The following is a 24,558-nucleotide window of genomic DNA, read 5'->3' on the forward strand; positions in this document are numbered from 1 at the left end:
AAAAGAGTTTTTACTACATGACCTTAGCTTGAGGGATAGTCACTCTGTGCTAAGACAACCTCACACTTTTTTGCAGCTCTTCCGAGCAATAGAATACACTTAGGCCTTATCCACCATCTACAAGCTTAGCAGAAAAGATCAGTGTCTCAATTTCCACCTGATAGAGGGACTTGAAGAAAAAAAAAAACCCACTAGAAAACCACAGAACAAAGTAAATGTTAATTAAGCAGATCTGGATTATACTTCACTGAAAACATTAGTACCAAGTTTATACTCAGCTTTAAAAACTGTCCTGCAAATTGCAACCCCTCCCTTTCTGCTTTAGTATTCCTCCTATAAATGAGTCAGTTTCAAGATTAATAGACTGGTAACAACCATACAATTTTATTTTTGATGTTCAACACCAAAGCATTCCAACTTTCACAGTTTACAAGAGCACAGAATTTACTGAGCTGGCTGACAAAAAGCAGGAGATGTAAACCATTAGTTAAACAAGTCTAAATATCCCACTGAAAATAATTAAGTGCCCTCCTGTCATCATGTCCTCTATTTTGGGGGGGCTGGGAGGGGTGCTGGTGGAAAGAATTGGGGTTTCTAGCGGTTTGAGCAAGTTAAAAACCCAGTCCCCAAGCAGCCCATGCAGTGAGAGAGGGCGAGGGCATTCTGACCATACAGCTTTGCACTACCGCCGACTACGCCCGGTCGCAGGGAGACGGGGGAGGTGAGCAACGATGCTTTCTCCGGAGGCGTTAAACCTCACTGCATCTCCAGCGCTGCCTCCAGATACGCGCGTCTCCGCAGCCGCGCTCCCCGGCACGTCTAAGGCTGGTCGATACAGCGGCCCCGCAGCCGTGAGGAGGAGGAGCGGTGCCTTCCATCGCGGAGGCAGCGCCAAGACAAACGGCGAACGGGGCTGGCGCGGCCCCCGCCACGCGGAGCGCTCCCCGCCCGCGGCCCCATCCGCTCACCCCGCCGCCGAGCGGGCACCGCCGGCCGGCCCGAGGGCGGGCACCGCCTCTCCCCTCCGCCCGCCCGCCCGCTCAGCTCGGGCCGCCCTCAGCCCCGCCACACGCCCCGCGCTGCCCAGCGCGGCCCGACCCGCTCCCGGCCGGGGGACGGCGACGGACGCGCCGCGATGCCGCTACCCGCCGGGCGGGCGGCTCCCGGGGCGCTGCTCGGCACCTTCCCCCGGCGGCAGGGAGGCGGCCGCGGGCCAGCCCCCTCGGCGGGCGGGTGAGGGAACGAGGAGCCGGCGGGGGGGAGGCGGCGGAGGGGCGCGGGGCGGCCGTACTCACCGCGCGGGCCCCGCCGCGGAGCCGCGGCCCCACTTCCTGTGCGCTAGGAAATGAGCGGGCGGGGCGCCTCCGCCGCGGCCCTTAAAGGGGACGGCACCCACCGCCCCCCACCGCCTCCGGGGCGGGGCGGGACCGTACCGCGCCGCGCCGGGCGCCGCCGGCGACGGCCGCCGCGCTGTGGGAGCGCCCTCTCCCCGCGGGTGGCGGCGGCCCGCGGGGGGAGGCCCGGCGGGGCCGCCGCCGCGCGGCCGTTAGCGCGGCGGCAGGGAGGGGCCGTCCTCCACACATCCCGAGGCTGACGGCGCGCTGGGCTCTGGTGCGCCCTGGAAAGGCGAGGGGTCCGTGGCTGGGCGCTGGCGTTAGGCGTGTCAAAAATGCCCCCGCGTGCGGCCGGCAGCAAGCCACGCGCGGATCTGCCGCGGAGCGCTCCTCCGGGCAGGTTCGTTCCTCACGGCAGCGCCCGAGGCCGCACGTAACGCGCGCAGACCGGGGCCCGTCTCCGTGGGCGCGGGGGGAGGAAGGGCGCACCCGACCCCAGGCCCACGGGCGAGCGCTGCCTGGCCGGCGCGGGGCCTCTCCCGGCTGGCGCTGGCCGCGGGGCCCTCAGCATCCCCGTGATGGCCACTGCCCCGCACGTAACGCACCGCGCTGTGCCGCGCCGCGGCGGGAGGCGGCCGCCCTGCTGAGGGCCCTGCTGAGGGCCCTGCTTGCCCTGCGCTGCCTTGGCCCTGCCACCCTCCGCCTCGCACAGCTGTTCGGCCCGGCCGGCTGTGCCTTACCCTCTGGCGCGGCGTGCTTCTGCTCCTCTCTGGGCACGACCACGCCACTACGCAAGTACGGACGGCAGACGCTGCTGTGCCAGCCGTGGAGACCGACGGCTAGCAGAGGTCCCGCAGCAGCACGGCGATGCCGAGGTTCCCACTGTTAACAAAACCATAGATCTGTGATGTAGCCTTTATGCTGGAGACGCAGGGTCTACAACAAGCAGAATTTACTAATAATTATTTTCTACTTACCCAAATATTTATTTACAGTTCTGTTTTTCCAGAAGAACGTTTCATTATATTATTTTTTTTTTCTGCAGGGCTTGACTTGAAAGGAAGCCCGGCTTAGGATCTCGTGCACTTTTCAGCCGTCTGCATGAAGGGTGGCCTATAACTGCTGAAAAGGGTAAGGCCAAGAACAGCTCAGGAAGCGGGTGAGGTAGTAACGTTCTTTCATAACTATATATCAAACGTTTCTGGCCCCGCTCATCAAAACCGGAGTCATATGCACTCAAAAGCAAGTGAAGGCTTATTCTGTAAAGACCTGCACCCCCGACTTGACATCACTCTGCTGGTTTGCCTGTGACTGCTCCCCTGCCTGAAAGGTAAGCACTAAGTGCTTTCCAGAGTGGAGCCCCCCGGTGGTCTCAGCAGCAGAGGCTGCCTCCTCTGTCACGATACTGCTCTGTCGAGGTCTGCACCCCGTTTAGCACGGAGCAGCCCTTTGTCTTCAGGCAGATGGAAACCCGTTTGTTCATAAATGGCTACACTGCACAGCCTGGGAGGGAGCTGGGTGTCCAAGGACCTGGTCCGTTCAGTCTAGATTTCAAGCCCTCAGACAACAAAGGTCTTTCCAGGGAATACCTTAAAGAAAGAGTGATTTTAAATAGACAGGGTTTTTCCAGATGGACTGGGAACCCTCTTTGCTGTCAGGCTCCACTTCACTGCTCTGGTTCATTAACAAACAGGGAAAGCACACTTGGCTGGTGCGACCAGCCATCCATGCGGGCAGTTTCCCATTCTTTGAAGCTTGTCATGAGGCTGGATCGTCAAAGTTAGGTGCCCATCAAAAATATATTTGAAGAGGCTCGTGGAGAAGAGAGTTATCAGAAGGTTTTAGATTTTCACGTATGCGCTCCTGAAACTAGATAAACGTGGGTTCATTCTTTTTTTTAAACAGTATGTAAATATGCTACTATTTTAAACCTAACCTCACTCGAAGTTTCAGTGTTGCATATTACAGATGACTGTTGAGTACCCACTCAGCTCCTGCTTGTCTTCTGTGTTCTGGTAAATGGGTAGAAGTTTACTAGACACCCATGTTATTTTACTGATACTGGAGACTGCAGTGTTCTGTAGACATAATATTATTTGGAAGTAGAAGAAGGTAACAGAATAGAAATAACTGAAATTACTGATTTCATTAACTAATGCTACAATGTAGATCTCAAACGAACTCTGACAACCCTGCATCACCCACTGGTTCATCTACAGAGAGCGGCCAGACTCTGAATATTGTCCTTCAGGCTTCCCAGGTACCGCTTTTCTGCACAAGAGCTAGCTGCCACTATGTGGGGAGACCTCTACAGTGCCTTACAGGAGACTGTACACAGAATACTTTTTCTTCTTCTTTAAGTGCCAGTTTCCTCTATTTACCAGAGTTCCGTCCCTTCAAGAAATATTATTTTCTTTTTTTCAGATTGAGAGAAGGAAAGAAGAATGGGTTTCTTAAACTCTAGTAATAACAGCTTGGGTATTCATAGTCATCTCTGTATAAGAGGTCTACCACGACAGGAAAAGCGATGTTTTTGCAGTGATGATGTGTGTCACTTCCTGACTCTTCTATCAGAATGAGCTATTCCAAGATCAGACATTCCTTTGTAACTCAGACCTATACTTATGCTGACAGATGTTGTAGTTCCTATTTAGTGTTAGTCTTACAGGCCTACAGAGGAATTCCTGGTTTGTTTGTGAATAAAGCAGGCAATAAAACATTTAGCAAATGTCTGTGTTTTAAGACACAGTTCATCTTTGCAGACCTCCTAGCATCTGAAAGCAATAAGTGTGTATATATATATATATAGGTGACACAGCTTTAAATTTTATTAAAATATTATGATAGGATGATTATTTTAGAGACATAGGAACAGACTGTAAAAATATTTTGCTAAATTTTGGTAAATGCTGTTCTCAAATTGGTACAGTTAGGGGAAAGGAAGTAGCTGGCAAAAGCTGATTCGAAAAAGAAGAGTTTTCCAGAACTGCATTAGCTCCAGCCTCTAGTGGTTTTTGTTTTTTTTCTTTTCCTTTTTTTTCTTGCCCTTTTTTTTAAGCATACGTGTGGGCTGGAAGGGAAGAAACAATAGAAAAAAAGAGAGAGGAGCTCATCTGAGAACATGACGCCGAAGTGAAGGAGTAATGTAAATGAGACCAAAGGAGAAAAGAAAAAAAAGCAACAGTGGATATTTTTGTTCTCTTATCCTCTTGAGCCGAAATGAAATGTGTATGTGGAATAAGAAAAATGGTCTGTTATTTTGCCTGAAAATTCAGAGCTTTAATTGCTAAACAATAGTCATTAGTTTGCCTTGACACAGGGCTTTTTGTCAAATACCACAGCTCAGCCTGACTGATGGCACAATTCCAACACAATCCCATGTGAAGCCGCTTTCTTTATCCTTGTTTTAATTGTTGCAAATTATTCCTAACAGATATTGAACAACACAACCAAAAGTATAATGAATTTTTAATAGCTTGAAATAAACCATCCTGCAGTATTTTAATCATCTGGATTTATATCTTCTTCCCTTAAAATCATCATTTTGAGCTTTTATTGTAAATTATATTCCGTAACCCTTTGTCACTGGTCCTGTCCAAATACATCTTGTTGCTTTGGGCTGTGAAATAAGGGATCATGGGAGAGGTGGTGCGCTACAGTAGAATTAACTTATGTCTGGCTTGGGGAATGCTGACCTCGACCTCGGGCTCTGCTGACAACGCTGTAGCGTGAGCATCAGCCGGGTCACCGGAAGGCTAACCTAGGGCTCCCTTTGTGTGTACCTCCCAATGTAAAAAGGACACCATTACTGTCTTATCGTTACCGTGGGGTATCTGCGATGAGTATTAAAGGTGCTTGGAAGGTCTGGATATTTTACTTCGCTGCTTTAGAGGCTCAGATAACCTCTTGACTTACGATAGGTTTAGGAGAGACAGTGCATATATAAACTTACTTTTTACCAACGCACCAGGGCAACTCTACCACACAGTAATCTTCCTATATTTATTGTTACTGTTCCCTTTATTTTGCATTGTAGCGACATTTTGATTTTGGCAATGCATAGACTTTTGGCCTCTACATCTTTGAATGTTGAAGGACTGCATTTATTTATGTAGTGGTTTGGTATCAAATAAATGCTAGTTCTTTGGTATTATAATGTACTAAATTTTGGACCCAGAAGCATATAATTTATATAATGTTTGGGAAATTAACGGCTATAGATTGTTTTTTTCCTGCTGTTTTGGGATCACAGTTGCTAAATTACTTCCTTTCAGAAATTCCTGTTAGAAAACAGTCTGTACAGTTGATACTGTATCAACCACAGTATCAACTGACTTTAAATTTATATGGAGTCCTTTCATACGTTAAAGCAGACTCAGTGATTTTTATACTCATTCATGAAAACAGAAGATGCTCCTTATCGGAAAAGATAATCAATACAATCACAGCTGTAAGTGAATGTAAATAAGATTTAATTTTATCTACTATCTGAAAAAGCTTTCTTCTGGTAACAAAAATGCTTAGTCCACTTGTTTTTTCTTTGAATAGTGATCATTTAGTTTAACTTTATCAATGGTATTGGCATCTGGAAAAGTGTATGGAAGGATATATCAGAATTGTTTGGATGCAGTCTCTTAAAATAACTTTTCCTTTTTGAAATCAATATATAGTCGCCATTAGCAACAAGTGTTTGCTGAGCTCTTTGATGGTAGCAGATGGATCCCAGAAACACTACTGTACAAGAAGTACGGGCATCACTTTGGTTTGTGCCGCAGAGGAACAGGAACGCAGAAGGGGAATTGCAGGGAGCTGCGTTAAGTGCCTGGGCTCTGCTCCCTCCTCCAGCTGGGAGCAGCAGGCAATATTCTGCAGTGGTAGCTGATCATTTTTCCTGGCCACATGGCCTTATTTTTTCTGGCAGGCACAATGGGTTGTATGCCCAGGGCTCCACTGCTCACTTGCAACTGCACCAGGGTATCATACCAGACTAACCAGTAACAACATGTATGGAAAGTAACCCACTTATTTAGTGCTGGAATTCTGTATTGGTTTATTTTTGACTATTCCAAGACACCTTTACTATATAGCTTCTGTCTAATGACACCAAGAAGCGCTTTAGGCATTTTTCTAAAATGAGAAGACAATTTTGTCACAAATATGTTGACTATAAAGCAGCTCTGAAATAAAGGCCAAGCAGCTGTATCCTGTACCTAGAATGGAAAACAAATTAGGAGGACTTTGACTAGAGAACTCAACATTATGCAAAACATACCAAAAATGACACATTCCGTTTTTTTTTCTTCTCCAGTATTGCAGAACAGTAACCTGTTAAAACTGTACAGTAATAGATTTAAAATCAATCCTATTAAATTACTTTTTAAACTGTAGATTTCACTGTCTAGGATGCAGAAAGACAAATAAGTTAGATCATTCTATATACGAGATTTAAGCCAAACAATCTTTCATGAGCACTCCTTGTCTGAGAAGATAACAGTATAAATTATCAAGGACTTTTGGTTGGTTATCTGGTTGGGTTTCCGTTTTGTACTTGAAAACCTCATGCACCAAAGCTCAAGTTATTCAGATAAATATCTACATTAAATACAGTATCTTTATAGAGGGAAATATTTGGGCTTCCTTAATCTGAGATGCTTCATGTTTTATACAACATATTCAGTATATCAGTATTTAATATGCCTTCCTGCATAACCTGTTGTACCCGCTGGGCCTGTCCAGCAGTCAAAAAAACCACCACCACCTTCCACACAAAATAAAGACAAAGCTGTAGTACAGAGATGATCATCCGTACTGACAGATTAGCAAACAGTTAGTACAGAGTTGGTGGTCATTTCTTTGTACAACAGACAGGACCAGAGACAAAGAAACTTCTCGTGTTCATTTTCTGTACTGTGCTGGCCCATTTTCGGCAGTATCTGTCTACTCCGCTCCAGTTTTGGGGTTTTTGTCGCCAGTGTTAGCTAAGGGCTTGTCTCTCACTGCCCAAAAAACGTCTCTCTCCCTTTGAGTCCAAACTCCAGTCAGTTCATAAAATGTTTGTTTCTCTTGTTTCTGGTACCACTCATTGTTGCATATACATCATTAAAACGTTTTTAAGTGCAACATTTTCCATATTTGTAAACTATTCCTCCCATAAAATCACATGGAAATAATAATAAAATCACATTACGACTTTGATTTTATTAGTAGTACTTTACTGTCACGGACTGAAAAATTCTCACAGTGTTGAAACAGTCTAAGACAGGGCTAAAGGAAGGTAGGAGGTACACTGTTCCCTCCTCAAGAGGGAACCCTCCTGGGTACCATAAAATATCAACAGACAACCAGAAAAAAATACCACACCTCAATTGAGCAGTTGAAAATACAGTGTTTAGATTTTCCTGGAAATTGGCATCTGTTCCTGTGGTGCATAAAAACAGCAGCTGATTTTCGAGAAATGTGTTAAAGCGTGCTGTTGAGACTTCACTATTATCATTGTAAAACCAATTGGTAAAGATGAACTGATTTACAAAGTCAGGATCGAACGTCACTGCACTACCTTCCTAACGGTCTCACAAGCTCCTCTTTAATTTTTGACTTGTAACAATTGTTTTATCTTTGTTAAGAAAAAGCTTTACTAATAAGAATCTTGCAATGGCTCACATCTGTAGTAAAATGGAGCTCCAAATCAAATTATTTCAAAGCAAGATTTTATATTAGAAATGCAATCATAGGACAGCTGAATAGCAAGATGCTTTAAAATTCACTTGAATTTATTCCCACTTCTCTTCAAGAGCAAGGAAAATTTGTTCCTGCTTCTCCTTTCCTGCTCCTATTTTTAAAACTAGAATGACAAAAACGTGATCTGGCACTGTGCCCCATTTAAATTAAGGAATATCAGGTTCAGAAGTATTTACTAGAAGGAATTGAATGGTTTTATACATATATATATATATATTCCATTTTTTTTCCCTCTTTAATTTAAATTTCAAGAATGTCAGTTACCAGTTCTTTGGCTGTGCTAGACAAGCAACAATTTGTACTATTTTAAAAAAACAAATCGTATTTATGACAGGATAAGGACAGAGATAAAAAGTTTTTAAAATTGACTGTTTCTGCAATGCAAGCATCGTAGAAACTGTGTGCAGGCTGTGTTAAAGTTACTGAAGCGTACTCAAAACATGAGGATCGTCATTACAAATGCAGACTGGCTTATAAAATTCGGCCATGTATAACAGGCTAAAAAAATGGCTTAACCTATGAATGCTAACAGGCTGCTGATCATTTTGTGTATGTTTGTGTGGGGCGAATGTCTACACTTTCGATCTCTCACTCACAAGCCTGCTGCTTGATAGCTGCAACTAGTACAGGCTGGCTGTAAGGTTTGGCAAGACCCGGGCTAAAGACAAGCAGCATGCCCTGAATCCTCCAGCTAATAACGAGACGCGAGGCAGAACTGACCATTAGGGTGGTGCTTGCTTGTGCATCTGCGCGTAGGCCATTTACATGGGGAAAACCCGGGTGGTGCCAAAAGGAAGGGGTCCTTGGCCGTCCCTTGCCTGGGATGGGTATCTGCCAGCAGCAGCCCGGCATGAACCGGCACAACTTTCTGCCCCAGCTTCCCAGGCCAGCAGCAACCTCCCTGCTGCAGAGGGAGGTCGGGGCACAGCGAATGTAATGCTGGGGACGGGGAGCCACCAAGGCACTGCGTGCAATAAGCAAGTAGGGTAAGAGCTCTAATCTCAGTTTTTAATGTAACTCCGGTATCCAGATTAGCTAGGGACTCTTGTTTACCTATGACACGTAAGGAGGTGCTGCTTAATTGCTGAGGGGGGTGCCATATTTCTGTGCGCTTTCTGTTGTAATGTGGATTACAGGGTCGGTGTGCAAGGTACAGTGCTGTATCTTCTCCCTCTGCTCCCCTGAGCTGTCTTCCAATCTTGTATGACAAGGTCTTTGCTGTATGTTTGATGCCTTTTATAGCAATAAATAGAATATGTGCTATTCATCTTACTGCATTTCAAGGTCTAATACCATGAATGGTGTTCTGGTGTGCGTTGCCTAAGAAATATATGATTATCATTTGAAATGGTAACTATTATAAGTAATCTCTAGTTTAAGGCCTGGCGTTTCAAAACATTCATTTCACATTTCGTAACATTAGTAAACCATAATGGAGGCTCAAGTTAAGCAAGTCAAAATGATTCAATAAACATGATTTCTGTTTGGTTAAAAAGTTGTCTCTGATGACAACTTGTTGCAATCCAATTTGATTGCTTACTTTATCTTTGTGCATGTAAAAATGGTGATAAATGTCTTTCAGTATAAATTAAAATATTCTCAGCAGTGTTTTTAAAAAAACTCACATCATCTGTTTCTGCTCAGTATTTAACAAATTGTCACAGTTCATTTTAACAAATGATCCTGGAAGAGCAACACCGGGTGAGACTTCCAACTGTCATGTTTTAAAATAAAAATCATTATAATGAGCATAAACTTAATGCCTTTCTATTTGCTGTCTCTGGACCAGGCCACTGTTCAGAAAGCCTCTCTGCACAGGAAAACCAATTAAGTGTTTGAATGATTTCCTGACTCAAGGCTAAAATCTTTCTCAATTATTTATACTCTGTAGCAGAAAGAATCATTCTTGTCTTCTGCTATCAAATCAATCACAGACAGTCCTGACCAGACAAAAACTATCTTGGAGAGCAGTGGATTCTGCTTGCTTCTTGCTGGCTGATTCTTGAAGCTGCATACACATTAAAAAAAATATACCATAAATCTGGTATTTATCTCCTGGATATTTTCAGAGGCTTTTCCCACATCTCAGTCTTTACAATGCTCTTCCAAACTTTTCAACCATCTTAAGAAGATGACCCCATTACCAGCTTTCTCAAGGAACGAGGGCAGCCCTCTTGAGCAGCCTCCTCGTCTGTCACATCAGCTACCGCTTACTTGGGATTCCACCCTTTTGACATTTTCCTTCCCAACAGGTGTAAGGTTGTAATGAAGTTACTCCAAATCTCTTCCTTTTCTGCAAAATACTCTTGAATAAATGGATAACATTCTTGTTATTGGTAGCAATTTGGTAAACAAGTAGGATCAGTGTGTCCTACTGTTTCATTGATTTGCATTGGGCTATAGCTTACTTCTTCACAAAATCTGAGAGAGGAAGTGGAATTGTTATTTTTTTTCCCAAAAATAACCTTAAATATAGGCAAGCAAGATTCTTAGCAAACCAAATGCTTATAATACAGGTTCATTTGATTTAGTTTTATTAAAAAATTTAAAATACTTCCATCCTTAAGCATAGTAAATTCAGACAGGAAATTGCATTGGCAGCTAGCTATGAAAACGGCACACGTTGCAAATGAAAATCAGTGCTCACATCAAACTCTTTCAACTACGATCATGTCAGGGGGCAAAGCCCTGAACAGCTGAAAAATTATATAAGGGCTTGAACAAGTACTTCTGTGACCTGCGGAATGCAGAAAAATCAGACTAGAAATTGCAGCATTTGATTGATATCCAGATCTAGGCTGAGTTTCTACAGGAATTCAAATCTGTGGCATATCATGGGCTGAAAAATTCAAGTTTGGCAGTCCAAAGTTTCTTGAGTTGTTCTAAACGAGATACCTACCAGCATAAGGGAAAAACTTAGGGAAATGCGTATGTGCTCCAAACTTGCTTCGTTTGCATCTGAACACACATCTCTGAAGCCCCTAAAGATGCAGGTTTATTCTGGCATTTCTAAACCTTCCTTTTGTTGCTGGGAATTTGTTGAAACTAAAAATCCCAATGTTTTTGGCTAGTGATAATTGCACATTTAGAGAGAATCATACAAACAGATTGGTTAACAGTGAGAACCCAGCGTCAGAAGTGCCAAGGGGTTTTAACAGCTACGGCTTTCTGTGGGAGGAGATGTGTTAGCTACAACCCCACGGATGTAAGGATAACTTTCTCTTTTCATACAACCTCACAGCTCTGGGTGTATACAATCACAAACCACGCTATGTTTATTAGGTGCCAGCCCTCTCCTAATGTCAGGGGGTACATGTACATTAACTTTGCAGTTCAGATCGGGACTATACTTTTAAAGCGAACCTCCGTTCTTTAACTTCAGATTGCTTTTGTTACATTGCAGGGTTTATGAATGTGAATGTGAGACTAGACCTGCGCTTCCCGGCGAGCCTCCCTGCGAGCCCTCACATGATACCTTCTGCGTGGCCTGTGCCCGGGAGACATTTGTCTTCTGCCAGCTCTGTCTGGTCAGCAGCTTGTCCGTTCACAAGCTTCAAGAGTGAGAAGGTAGGGAATCCCATCCTGCAGAATATGAATAGAAGGGGTCCCCGTCTCCTCACCATCTCAAATCCTTCTCTCCCTCCTGCAGACTTCAGCATATGGAAAAGTCTCCTGTGGGCAAATCCATGTTCCTACCCAATCATATCAAATGGGGAGTAAGGGAATAGTGGGGTTAGAGCAGAGAAGAAAGAGACCACACATATCTGCTCTTTGCAGTCATCTGTTGACTCCTTGTCCAACAGATGTAGTGCTAGTGTGGTGTGTAGTAACTCCACAACTACTTTTGGCACCAGTGTTGTGAAAGATTAAAATCATATGTCCCTGCAGTATTAAATCATTTTGCAAGCATAATTCTAAAACTAAGGCCCTAGATGTGTTGGTTTACATTCTCTTCTGTCCTCCACTTAGAGGAGATAATGAAATACATAAAAACCTAGTCCTGCTAAAATGGACATGCTTTCCAGCAGGGGACCTCTATTTCTTTTTTGGGACATGCCAACAAATTTCTGAAGTTAAGAAATAATCATAATATCTAGTTCTGTTAATAACAATCTCTTACAGGGAGGGTGAGAAAATGAAGCTGATATATCAGCTGCCCCCCCCGCCCCCCAAGTCTCTAACTGTATGCTTTACTTGCATGTTGTCTTGTAAATATAAGAGGAAATTTACACAAAATGCTGGGCTAACCTAACTTCCCATGGGGACTTCTGCAGGTACCAGGCTGATTAGACCTGCCCCTTAACTACACACTAGGCAGGAACAGTGACTGCTTCTACCTTCATACCCTACTCACGTTTTAAAGCACTGTATCTATGCAGACATATTCAGTAATTCTGACCATGCAACTAGTGGCCCTTTCCACTACATCAATATTGTGGTAAAATAAACATCTTTTTATGTTGATATTTTGGGTCAAGATTTGCCCATTGGCTATACTTTCTCTCCATTAAAATCAACAGGGGTTTATCAGGGAGGTGACCTAGGTCAAAGCTGAGTGCCTTGTGAAAACCCAATCCGTTTTTATATTTGGGAGCCAATAAAAAAAACCAAAACAAACAGAAACACCTACTGTAAACATCACTATTTATTCAAAATATGCACATTACTTGCTATCAGTGTAATAGTTTGAACCTCTACAAACGTCTGTGCTTAGCTGATTAAATGGAAAGCTTTTTCTTGTGGCAAGGTAAAAATGCACTTAAACCAGTTATCTTGTAGGTTAATACATATTTGCTTATATCAGCAAGGATAGAATCAGACTCTCGGTCTGATACCTTATGACAACAATCGTTACATTGTCATTGATTTCAAAACTTACTAACTTTTTTAACTACTTTGGAGATGAACACACTTTCCTTTCATTCTCTTTTCTAATAGAGAAGCTTGGAAAGTTATTTCTTGACATGTACAGTACAACTGCAGTGCTCTTAAATTGTTCATACCATTTCAGATTGGCCTGTAATCCATATGAAGCAGCTTCCAGATGAGATGAAGTTGGATTATTATGAAATGTACCTTATTAGCCCAAAGCACGGAGTGAATTATTTCAGATGAGCTTAAGGGAAGGTGTACTTGTCTGTACTCAGGCAAAACTTTTTTACTTAATTTCAGAACGTTATAAGCAAAATGAACTTTCATAACAGCTCAAAGAAATACATTTTTAGCAAGAAATTTGTTGTGTTAAGATACCACGTAACCCTGTATAAAGCCAGGTAAAACCAGAAAACACACCATGAAAAGAGAGGAACTATTCTCAAAACATCTTCTCAAAATGCATTAAGAGCATATATATCTCTGTCATAGCTGGAAGACGCAGGTTGCTGTCCCAGAGAATTAGAAATGAGAAACAAATATGAAATGCAGCTTACATGAACAACTCATCTTTACTGAAGAACTTGATAAATACCAAAAAATATTTCATTCACTGTCTCTTCTAGATATACATTAGAGATATATTTGTGTTTACCTGTCTTCTAGTGTCTAGCACCTGCTTCTAAGTACTGCTTCTAGATAGACATTTACAATATTGTGGTAGGGATGGGTAGACCCAGGCTATTGCTACTTTGTCCACATTTTGGTAATATCTTTTGTACTTTTGCTAGCAGACTATTGGGATATTTGATTTTAGACCAGCAAATGTTTATGAATAATTTATTCACGAATGATCCCGCTAACTTCAGAGTGGCTACTTAAATTAGATGAAGTTAGATGCAGTGGACCTGAACAGCTTAGGTTTTCCTACTAAAATTTTACATACTTTTAATACATCTTTAGGGAATCATAGGGTTCCTTTTTCAGAAAGATAGCTTAGGCTGAAAAAGTCAAACCATTCATCTCACTGTGGACAATGTGCACCTTGTTTATGGGGAACATTGCCAGGTGCTATCTAGGAGCTGGTGCTGCTGAACGTCATCTCTAGTATTCTGTTACAAATTTACCATTGTAGCTGCAGTGAGAGACACAGGGCTTTTAGGTGGGCTGGGTTTTGAAACAAAGCACTTCAAAATTGTAAGTAATTTTTTTTGAACTTTCAAAAGTTACAGTAGAAATACCCTTTTTAGATATATTTTGAGGCTTGTATTATTCATATAAGATTGATTATAAAACATTAAGGAATAGAAACTTGCTTTTACTGTATATTTTTGAGAATTACTTAAAACAGGTCCAGTTGAGCGTACCATAGAGATTCATGCATATTTTGCATAACAAATTGTAGATAAAACCACAATTTAAATATTATGTACCTCATATTCATGGGACAAGATTTTTTAAAATTTCTGTTACAGGAAATAGGCTAATGTCTGCAGATTAAAATCTGCAACCTCACAGTAGATTTTCTGAGTATCATACCTCGGAAAAGTTTGTAGAAATGAGTATTACAGTAACTTCTTTGTGCTGCTGTAATGACTAGAAGGACACATGAGATTCACCCTCTCCCCCATCTGTCACAACTCAAAGCACAGACCAGGTAAACCATGTCATCTCTGCAGATATTTAGAAAATGCTGGCAGAAATTTTTAGAAAGTTATTCCCTCCAACCTGTACATTTAGGTGAGTCATTTGTTCCCTTCAGATTCACTTTCCTCAGGGCAGCCAAGTGTGTAAGCATTTCTGGCACTGGTGGAAATAATCATCTGCAGTATCACTTTTTTCCCCACATGGGAAGTACATTTACTCTCTAATGGGGAACTGAAACAAGCTTGTCACCATTCTGACTAATGGCAACACAGAACAAGCAGGAAACACTTCAAGGGAAATATTTACAAAAATAGCGTACACAGAAGACATAAGAAGCTTTCATATTATGAATGAATACTTGAAAGTAATAATCTATTTCTTACCAACATTCATGAGCAGGAAGGGAGTCAAAATTAGCTGGATTAGGAAACGCTTGTTAGAAATTATTAATTAAGCTGCACTTAATGCAGGTAATTGTGTTTGGTGACTATAATTATGAACTGTGTATGTGTTTTATATGCAAAATCTATGCCCGGTAACATAGGTGACAATAACTATTAGTGAAATTCTTCACAGGAATTAATGGTTGAAACAACATTGACTCACGCTTGACGTCTAAAATACAGTGCTTTCTGCATCCACTCATTATTTCAGCATCACTTACTATCTCACTCACCTACTGTACAGCAATGTTGTCGCAGGGCTTTTCAGGCTAGAAACTGGGCACTTCACATCTCCCAGTTGAATACTGTTGCTGAAAATAGCCGATAAAAAGAAATTCTTAATTTAAGGAAGAATAAAAAATAAACAAAAATCTTGATGCCTTGATTGCTCATGGCAAATAAAGAATTCCCATTTACAGACATAAAATCTAGTGAAAGGACTGGACAAAGCAAAAAGTTACCACAAGTGCCATTTTTCTCTCCTTTTTTCATAGATGTCTCAGTGGAAAAAAAAGCCCATATAATGGGCTTAATTTTCAGTGCCATTTATTTTAAAAGTATGCATTCTGACAGTTGTGTCATGCCAGTGAAGCTCACCATTGTATCACACCTGAACGCCTTCTGTATACGTAGCTATATCTGTTTACTGTACATAAGCATTACACAACACAGCAAATGTTTGTACAAAGAAAAAGTCACTCTGCTTCGTGCTTGTCCGAAACCAGGACAGGATCAAGTATGATATCCAACAGTGAAGGTGGTCAAATTCCAACACAGGACTTTGTATCCCACGTTTTGTAAAATGAAAATCTGTGTTCGGGTTTTGGCAGTCCGACTCTCTTGTTTCTGAAATCACAGACTTTAATGGAAACATAAAGCTGATACACAAAACAACATCTGAGAACAGCTAAATTGGATTGTAAGTGACAGGAGCAAGCTTTGGTAGAACTGGATTATTTAGAATAACCGTCACAACGCTAACAACGAGTCACTTGGGATTTACGTCCCAACACTTGTAGCAAACAAAAAGTTATCTTTAACCATATTAGATTACAAATAAAGACAAAAGTAGTGCTGATCATTTACTCCTCCACATAGAACACGACCCACAGTCAGATCATTCTCCCAAGTATCAATTCACTGTTGTAAGCACAACATTTTTATATTTCACCTTAACAAATTCTGATGACATTTTCCTTGTATAGTTTCATTAACAGTAGAGTTTTAGATGAATTTTGCTGTGCAAGTGTTGTTTACTCATGACTTTCAAGGTAATAGGTTTATTTGGAGCTATGTCATGGCAGTGTCCTGTGCACGGCAGTGTATCCAATTTGGAGCTGACAGGAGGACTCCAACTCACTGAACATGACTGCAAACAAAATCTCTTTACTGGAATTCAATCTAAAAATCCTCTATAGTCTATTCTGAACTCATAAGAGGAATTATGATTGTACAAGATTGTACGTTTTAACATTAGTAAGATGTAGGTGATGGAAAGTAAATTGTGTCAGATGAACACCCTTGATTGCCATCAGTCTATACAGCTTATCTTGTATCAAATTTATCTCCATTGTGCTAAAGGTAAGAGAAGTTAAGACGAATAAAACAAACTCTCTTCTCATTAAAACAAGACAATACATTTTATAAGACTTCAAATGTTGAATCTCAAGTCCTCTATTGAGTTACTTAATGTTTGCTTCCAAGCCAAGATACAGGCTTTGTTAGTGCCAACATCATCGTAACACTTCTCATTTGATAGCAAGCTCAGTAATTTGGGAGCGTATTTCCCCCCTCCCTTCCATATATTGTTTGTGCTTCCTGCTCAGATCAAGTGGTCGTATGCTAACAGCTACTATAAAAGTAGCAGTTCAAGTACATTTTCCCATCCAAGAAAGCTGTAACACAGGATGGTTAGTCTAAAAAACAGTGAGAATGAAGTGCAGGGCCATTTGCAGTAAGAAGTTGCCAAATGGAACCATATGCAAAGTGGCAATCTAGAAAGAAGTACTGGAACTACAACTCTTACCCAGCTTGATATGTTTTCTGAAAGGGGAAATCACCAATTATAGTCTTCAGCATGAATAACACACTTTAGAAACTACCAGTAAAAGGGTTTGCCAATTTAAAAGTTTGTTGTTGATTGTACAAAGAACGAGCCAATGGACTTTCCATTCTTTGCATCTTTGTTCCCCTCAGGAGTCCATTACCTTTCACAAAGAAAATTTTAGCTATCAAACTTGTCCATAAATTTTGCCGCTGAGTGTGAAACCATCCAGTTAGCATATACACTATCATTTGCATATCTTGAAAACACAGAGTTAGTGCCATCGAATCTTGTGAGTGGAACGGGGCTCTCCTCAGGCCAGTTCGGGTATGACATGCCTAAAAATGAAAACAGATAATTTTTTCTGCACTGAAGAACCATAAGTTCATGTGCAGACAGTAAGGCCCTTGGCAAAACTCCCTTCAATATTTTAAGCCAGTCCACTGGATTTTGTCCCAAATCAATTCATATAAATGATGTTTCGAAAGCCCTGAAGCACAAATTCAGATGTAGGCAAAAACCCTGAAAAAATAAAGTGCTTACTTGATAAAAAATTGTGTGCGTGCACACACGTGCATAATAAAAAGCTAATAATTTTTCTTCTGATGAGCCTCCAACTTTCCATAATTTTCTCTTTAAACAATCATGTAGCAATATATTGCTTTGCAAGAGGAAGTTCTTGCTGTACAGGAAGTGCTCCCAAGAATTCATAAACCTATTTGGGACAGGATCCAAAGTCCATTCCAATGACTGAGAGTAGTTCCATTTACTTAAATGGGCGCCTTTCCTTTGGCTTCAGTGAGGTTTTGGGGACACTCTCACACCCTCACCAGGGATCCCCTACTTAATTTTAGGAAATCCCAGGAGCACAACTGAGTAAAGTCCAACAAAGTCCTGAGCACTCTTGTCTTGATTCAGCATTTAAAAGTGTATTTCAGGCATGTAATTATTTGCATTGAGTCCAGTAATTGCTTCTCAGTTTAGGCGCAAGTGATCACCAAAATGGAAGCAGAGTGCTTAGCACCATGTTGATCCAGCTGTACAAGCAGAGAACCATACCAGGGTCAAGATTTTCAAAAACAGAAATCTGATTTTTTTGCTCATTAAGCATTCAGCATCTGCCATCAACCTCGGTGGCAACTTTTTCTGTTACTGCATTCTTTTAACAATCTGGCCACTAAGTGCCCCAAAGTGAACGTGAGTAGGGGGAACCCATTAAAGAAAATTATAGCTAGGGTATAGATCAAAAATAGACCCAAAGCCATGTATTAATGGCAACTTTTAAGCTAAAAGATCCAACTTTTCAAAAGTCATACTGCTTGAAGAATGAAAAAAAATATCTGTGATGTTAGTAAATATCTAAAAACATGTAGAATATTTAATCAGGAGACAAAATGTAGGAGTTTTGGCAAGAACCGTTTTTACTGTCCATCTCACCATCACAATATGAAAGCATATGTTCTTTTTAAAAACACTTGCTACATCATTCAACCAAGGTTTAGTACTGACATTTTCATAGTAAATGAAAGGACGTGAAAACAGCTGAGTGTATTTTCAAAATGCCCATTGTTAATTCAATTTTCAAAGGACTTCACATGTTGATTTAATCTGTGTATAATACTTATATACAGTATATCTACCTTCTGTATATAATACTCTGGTTTCATTCTATGATACATTAAATAGACATTTCAGCTTGTGGATCCAGAATGCATTAACAGCAGCTGAAATTTAGAAATCCATCTTGAGAAATGAAAAATGTTGCAGATGGGTCCTATCATTGAACTATGGCAAAAAACAGTATTTAAAAAAAAAGTCTATTGCTTAAATTAGAGGTGCAGAATCTAACATACTTTAAATGTTCCTAGCCCCCCCCAACAGGATAGTTGAATTAGATACTCATTAGCATTTTATATTTCCCCTGAGAATACTTCCCTGATCTTTTTTTTTTCTTTTACTATATGATATCTAGTCATTTTACTTATTTTCACATCCTTTTAAAAACGTTTATTTTAAACAGAGCTGCAAAATGACTAAAGGATGATCCTGATGCAAACTTTGACATTTACGAAAAGGAAAAACAAACAAACAAAAAAACCCAAAAGAAGCTTCCAAGCAAATTTTGATTGGCTTCATTCAGACAAGAAACACTGTAATGGGGTTACAGAGTCTGAGAACAGTGCAGAAGAAAAATCATTTTTTTTTTGTGTTGCTAGAATCTAGTAAATGCATGTGAAATTCTACCATAGAGTTTGTTTTCAATCCATGTGGAAGGGAGGGTTCGAGGGAGGGGAGCATTATTACAGTCCACGAGTGGTGTCTCCTCTTCTGAGAGCCCATCATCATAAAGTAAGGAATCGGAAGGTGTGGAAGCTGCAAGATCTAAGTAGTCCTAAGAAGCGAACACAGAAAAAGCTGGGTTAATGTATGTGGCAGTGTTGCTGGTTTGGTATAAAGGCTAAATGTGCATCTGGTTTCTTTAAAACAAGTAACTACAGACTCCTCTGCATTTGTCTTTTGATAGTACCTCTGGCACCTGAGTAGGCTCTCCATTTCTGCAACCATAGCATCTTTGGAAGTATCTGATTTGCCAGAACACTAGACATGCTAGAGATGGAATAATACTTCCCTTACTTAATTTTGCACATCAGTAAAATAAACAAGAAGTTAAAGGGCTGTGCTGATTAGTTTGACATTCAGTTTCTGCCATGCCTGAAATACATAAATGTATGCCTGAAATATATATAGATAGATACATATGCATGCTTAAAGGAGAAGGTACTCAGATCTCATCATTTTACAAAAGGTATTACATAGTCATGTATAAAATTAGCTGTGTAAATATTGCCAAATAAAGCTTTTCCTGCTGTTGTTCTAAAACTAAATACTTAGGTCAACCATAAGAATTCATAGGTTTTCATCTGTGCTGCTGAATTGCTTCAATGCAAAAAACAAATGTGAAGCATTTTCAGCTAATCTATTTTTTCCTTTTAAAATGGCTTTTCCTTTGAAATTAAATTTTAAAAAGGCAAAGTTGCCCAATTTTATAAATAGAAAGATCTTCAGAATTCTTCATTCAGAAAGGCAAGAAGAAAAACGACTAATTTGTCGAGCTCTATTTTGGATTGGCTTTGGTTTTAATTATGATGAAAATTTCAGAAAACTTGCCAGCCTCTGTGTTACAAGTCTGTCACTGGACATGCAGATCATTTGTATACTGATTCTCAGCAGCTCTAAGTTAGTGGCTGAGAAGTCAGAGTGATTTAATGTACAGTCTAGAACTTTCACTTTGCCATTTTTAATTTAGAACTTATTTTTACATTCACATTCTGAACAAAGTTGTTCGCATTTGATTATTAATTCTTTTTGCACCCAATGTAAATGCCATCATATTCTCAAATCTGGTAATGGTTGCTGTATTTCCTCTGTTTTTCATTTGTAACTGCCCCCCTTCCCATAACTAGTAGATTTTTTAAAGAAAAATTATGTGTTTATGTGCAAGTAGGTATGTATACGTTTTATAAATACATGCAACTTGGACTTATTTTTAGACCTCAGCATCCATTCATTCAAAGAAAGTCTATACAGGACTATAATAGTTTTAAAGTAACTCAGAATGGTGGAAGGACTATAATAGTTTTAAAGTAACTCAGAATGGTGGAATCATACAGCTTTTGTATCTCTGTTGCTATCATCCTATAACTAGTTCAGATTCAAGGAAATACTACATTCTTGTAGTTCTAGGCTTCCTAGGGTTATTTATTCAGGAGTGCAATTTAGTAGTAACTTTTCACGGTAATTTTTTAAATTATTTTTTTTTTTTATTTAAGGAAGCTAGACAGATTAAGGATAACTCCTCTGCATTTAGGGATGAAGTCACCAAAGCCACTATATGAAGTAGTACCGCTTTCAAAAAGCTGGATGCATTTGGAAGAAACTAGATATTTAAATGCTTCAAAATTTGATTAAAAGTAAATGACTTTTCTTTAAAAAAGAAAAATAAATCCTTATTTCTGTATATTCAAACTCAGATGATCACAAAAACTTTCAAAAACTCATGCTTTCTCACACTTACCCTACTCTTTACCATCATTTTCTCTAGTTCCTTGCTGATCTCAGCAAATGTTGGTCTTTTATCGGGTTCTTGCTTCCAGCAGCGCAACATCAGGTTGTACCTGTGACCCACCACAAGGTGAAAAAAAAAAAAATAATGTTAGAAGTGGGTCATGCTTCTGCTCAAATAATTTATAGTACTGAAGTTGAACTGTGTCATGAAGGCCATCCACAAGTACATCAATCTTTTTGTCATGTGTTCTTTTAAATATTCCCTTGAATCAACAACTGACATTCACAAGAATGGGCTTTTATTTTCGTGAATCTTTATGAGTTTAAATGATGATGCACTTGGCTGTCCTTCAAGGACCGTAGTCTTAGGTTTCTTTCATTATTTTCACTTTCTCAGAGGAGCACCTCATGTGTAGGCATGATGCCAGATTTCTAATTGATTTTGTTTGCATATGACTTGAAGAAATTTGTGTATCACTGATGTGCATCTCTAACCTGGAAAACTCTGCTATTATATCAGAAAGTAGAATTTTTTCTTAATTTGTTTAAATTCTGAAAAGTTTCTGTAAACTTTTCTTCCAAGTGAAGCCTAACCTAAGACTATTTTCACAAACTAACATTGTTTTGATTGCTTCTGTTATTGTTATTTTGATATGTCTATTCTTATTCCGTCTTTAACTGCCTTCCTTAGCATAGTGTGGAAACAAAGGGGAGCAGAATTAAAGTTTTATAGTTGAGTGACTATCAGACAGACATTGGCCAAGTTCTGGATGTGTAACTCTCTAACCTGTGCAGTTCATGTTATTTTTCTAGCTCAAGTGTTTTCAGGACTAAGTGATCTAGTCACAAAAGTGTTCTAATTGTGGAAATAGTCGGCTACAAGAACTACATGCATTGCATTTTTTGCCTTCATCCATGATCTCTCTCTTACTTGACTGGACAAAGTGGAGAAAAATGGTCCTTAAAAAGTGGGCTCTCAAAGGCTGTCAGAAGAATTTCTGAGTAAAACAGAAAAAATCTAAACGAGTCAGAAAACCATGATGTGGCTTGAATAAAAAAAGAAACTCAGACATGGTCAGCTTGCCTAATGTAATAATTATCAATGATATAACATGGTTGAGGGAAGAAGTCTTATTCCCTGTTGAGATGAAACAAACAAAAAAAAAAAGAAGTATTTGCTAGAGGATATTTGCCAGTGACGGTTGTAAACTTCTGCCCTGCCCTAAATTCAGAAGCCCTTAATGTTTTTTTCTCTGTATATGGTATTAAAAAAAAAGAAATTATATTATTTATACTGTATTTTCTCAGCCCGGATGTGGCCAAAGCATCCTTCATATTGAAAAATCAGTAAAAAGAGATGCCATAGTGATTACAGCCTAAAAAAACCTGAGCATGACCAGATTTGCAGGCTGAACGTAAAATCATGCCTCATCTCCAAATGCCGTGGAAGAACCACAGAGAGAAGATATTTCACATTGAGAATGTTTTAATAAATCAGCCAATAAAATATGAACTGTCTCCAAATAAAAAAAGAAATTGCCATGGATTTATCAAGTCACAGAAAATTTGTGTCTTCTAGGGTATAGATCCCTGGGTCAAGATATCCGTTCTCCTATGTAATGCCAGGACAACTAATAGACAATGACTGTGGTTGGAACATCTATCTCATTTGCAGAAAAGTACTGAAACATTTTCTTGAACATTTCAGCTAGCACCGTGTTTTATGAAATTCTCCTCCTCACTCCACCCTCAAAAGTTTTGAGTATTCAAACTCTTTTAATTGTTTGGCAAGTGTGTTATTCGATATCCTACCAATATTTTGGATGTAGCTGCAAGCATTCAGTTGGCAATTCTTTTCCTGCACTTTACTGTTCACTGATTTCGTTACATTCTTTTGAACGCTACATATTTTGATTATACCTCTGAGATATACAGAATAGTATTTCTGTGGTATTTATTTAACCTTTTTTTAAATGTATTTATTCAAGAGATGTTTTATGAATCTAATCAGATCAAGAGCTACTTACATTTCTTCACTGCAGTTTTCTGGTCTCTCCATTCTATAGCCTGTTTTTAGGAGGTTAAAGAGTCTTTCAGGAGCAATACCTGGGTAAGGATTGCCTCCCAAAGTTACAATCTCCCATAGCAGAACTCCAAATGACCATCTGAAAAAGAGCAAGTGAGCTTTTATTTAGAGTGGTAGGTTCAAGAGCTTAGCGTGGCTTTCACCCAACAAATCTGTCTAGTATTTTGAGAACCCAACCAAATTTAAGACATTGCTGAGCCAGAGCGGCCATACAGATGCATATAGGGCCATCCTTGTTCCCAAATACTGTTCATTAAAAAGATTAGCAACCAAGACAGTACAGATAAGGGGTGCCCCTCTTCTATCCATTGACAAAAGCTAACTGTATTCTGGGAAGGTCCATCTTCTCCAGACAGCAGAAAGAGAAAGTCCTTCCCATGGTGGCCAAGCCCAAAGGCTTGTTCCTCTTCTGTACAGTGCTCCTGGAGGTGCCTCTCTTTTTCCTCTGGCTACAGAGGGAGTCTAACCTCCCTAATTAGCCCTTGTAGTCCTATTCAGAAATAATTGTCTAGAAGTACACAGGCTGGCTCAACCAGTTACCAAGGGACTGGTTTGCTGTCTTGAGTATGAGGTTGTGTTTCTTTATATGCACAATGTGTTTATTTCAATCGTAAGCAACACCTTTGATTTCAGCTGGTCTGTTGGGTCATTTCAGTGATTCAGGACTTAATTTTCTTCTTAGAGTTGATGAAAGAAGAGGAAAGAATTTATTCTGGAAATACCAAATGCCTAAAATATAGTTTAACATAGAAAAGAAGACAGAAGAAATTGTTTTCTGAAATGAACAAAAGAAATGGTGACTTTTTTAACCTACTTTATTGAAGAGCTCAAACAAAAAGACCTTGCTCAATGGGCTGGAAATACTTAGATAGATTAAATGAGTCCATTTTTGGAGGGCAGACCAGGAGAATAGAGGCAAAAATTTTTTTCTTTCCTTAGTGGAAGGCTTTTTCGAGACACAGAGAAGCTACAGATTACTCTGAATCTGCCCAACTGACAGAACTGTCAAAATTTGGATGTTCAAAATGAAGGAAACCAGCCAGCACTGTTTCACTCAAAAGGGATACTCAATGGGATGCATCTGGAAGCAAAACTACATACAATTTATGACAAATGTTAGCTTTTGTGCTCTCATTATTGAGTAATCTCTGTGAAAACTGCACTTTTAATAAGATTTTAGGAAGTGTTACACACCTAATGCCAAACTAAACAGCAGTGTCTAATTCCCTTTGAAAATTCCATCTCAAAATGTTAGCCACAAACCTCACCTCTTGTCTGACTACATTCCACCTGTGCTTCTCACATGTTAAAGAACAATGGTAACCCCAA

The 24,558-nt window shown here is 40.3% G+C and overlaps 3 protein-coding genes across 23 annotated transcripts in view; 1 reads left to right on the forward strand and 2 right to left on the reverse strand.

Annotated features, from left to right (window-relative positions):
* The window catches only part of CSGALNACT2 (chondroitin sulfate N-acetylgalactosaminyltransferase 2), a 34,032-nt gene extending 32,628 nt beyond the window's left edge, over positions 1 to 1,404 (reverse strand). Inside the window, exon 1 of the mRNA XM_087763725.1 lies at positions 1,296 to 1,404. The gene's annotated coding sequence lies outside the window, so the exon portion shown is untranslated. The remainder of the gene's footprint in view (positions 1 to 1,295) is intronic.
* Positions 374 to 24,558, forward strand: part of LOC148054794 (uncharacterized) — a 97,164-nt gene continuing 72,979 nt past the window's right edge. For 11 of the 21 annotated variants that reach the window (XM_087763739.1, XM_087763729.1, XM_087763732.1 and 8 more), the window contains exons 1-3: positions 374 to 1,233; positions 2,380 to 2,465; positions 11,476 to 11,639. In XM_087763739.1, coding sequence (XP_087619865.1) covers positions 732 to 1,233; positions 2,380 to 2,408 — 531 coding nt within the window. In that variant the 5' untranslated portion in view covers positions 374 to 731 and the 3' untranslated portion in view covers positions 2,409 to 2,465; positions 11,476 to 11,639. Of the gene's footprint in view, positions 1,234 to 1,445; positions 1,735 to 2,379; positions 2,665 to 3,503; positions 3,562 to 4,392; positions 5,310 to 11,475; positions 11,640 to 13,083; positions 15,534 to 19,098; positions 19,275 to 22,722; positions 22,967 to 24,558 lie in introns of those variants that run through there. The other 10 variants (XM_087763735.1, XM_087763731.1, XM_087763736.1 and 7 more) reach the window with 10 other exon arrangements.
* RET (ret proto-oncogene) overlaps positions 15,566 to 24,558 on the reverse strand; it is an 84,688-nt gene continuing 75,695 nt past the window's right edge. Inside the window, exons 17-20 of the mRNA XM_087763724.1 lie at positions 23,171 to 23,308; positions 21,154 to 21,253; positions 19,323 to 19,470; positions 15,566 to 17,416 (exon numbers count right to left, since the gene is read on the reverse strand). Of these exons, the coding sequence (XP_087619850.1) occupies positions 17,259 to 17,416; positions 19,323 to 19,470; positions 21,154 to 21,253; positions 23,171 to 23,308 (544 nt within the window). The 3' untranslated portion in view covers positions 15,566 to 17,258. The remainder of the gene's footprint in view (positions 17,417 to 19,322; positions 19,471 to 21,153; positions 21,254 to 23,170; positions 23,309 to 24,558) is intronic.

The sequence above is a fragment of the Nipponia nippon genome, unplaced genomic scaffold (assembly GCF_047370975.1).
Source record: "Nipponia nippon isolate SJK-2023a ecotype South Korea unplaced genomic scaffold, ASM4737097v1 scaffold_3, whole genome shotgun sequence".
NCBI classification, from domain to species: Eukaryota; Metazoa; Chordata; class Aves; order Pelecaniformes; family Threskiornithidae; genus Nipponia; species Nipponia nippon.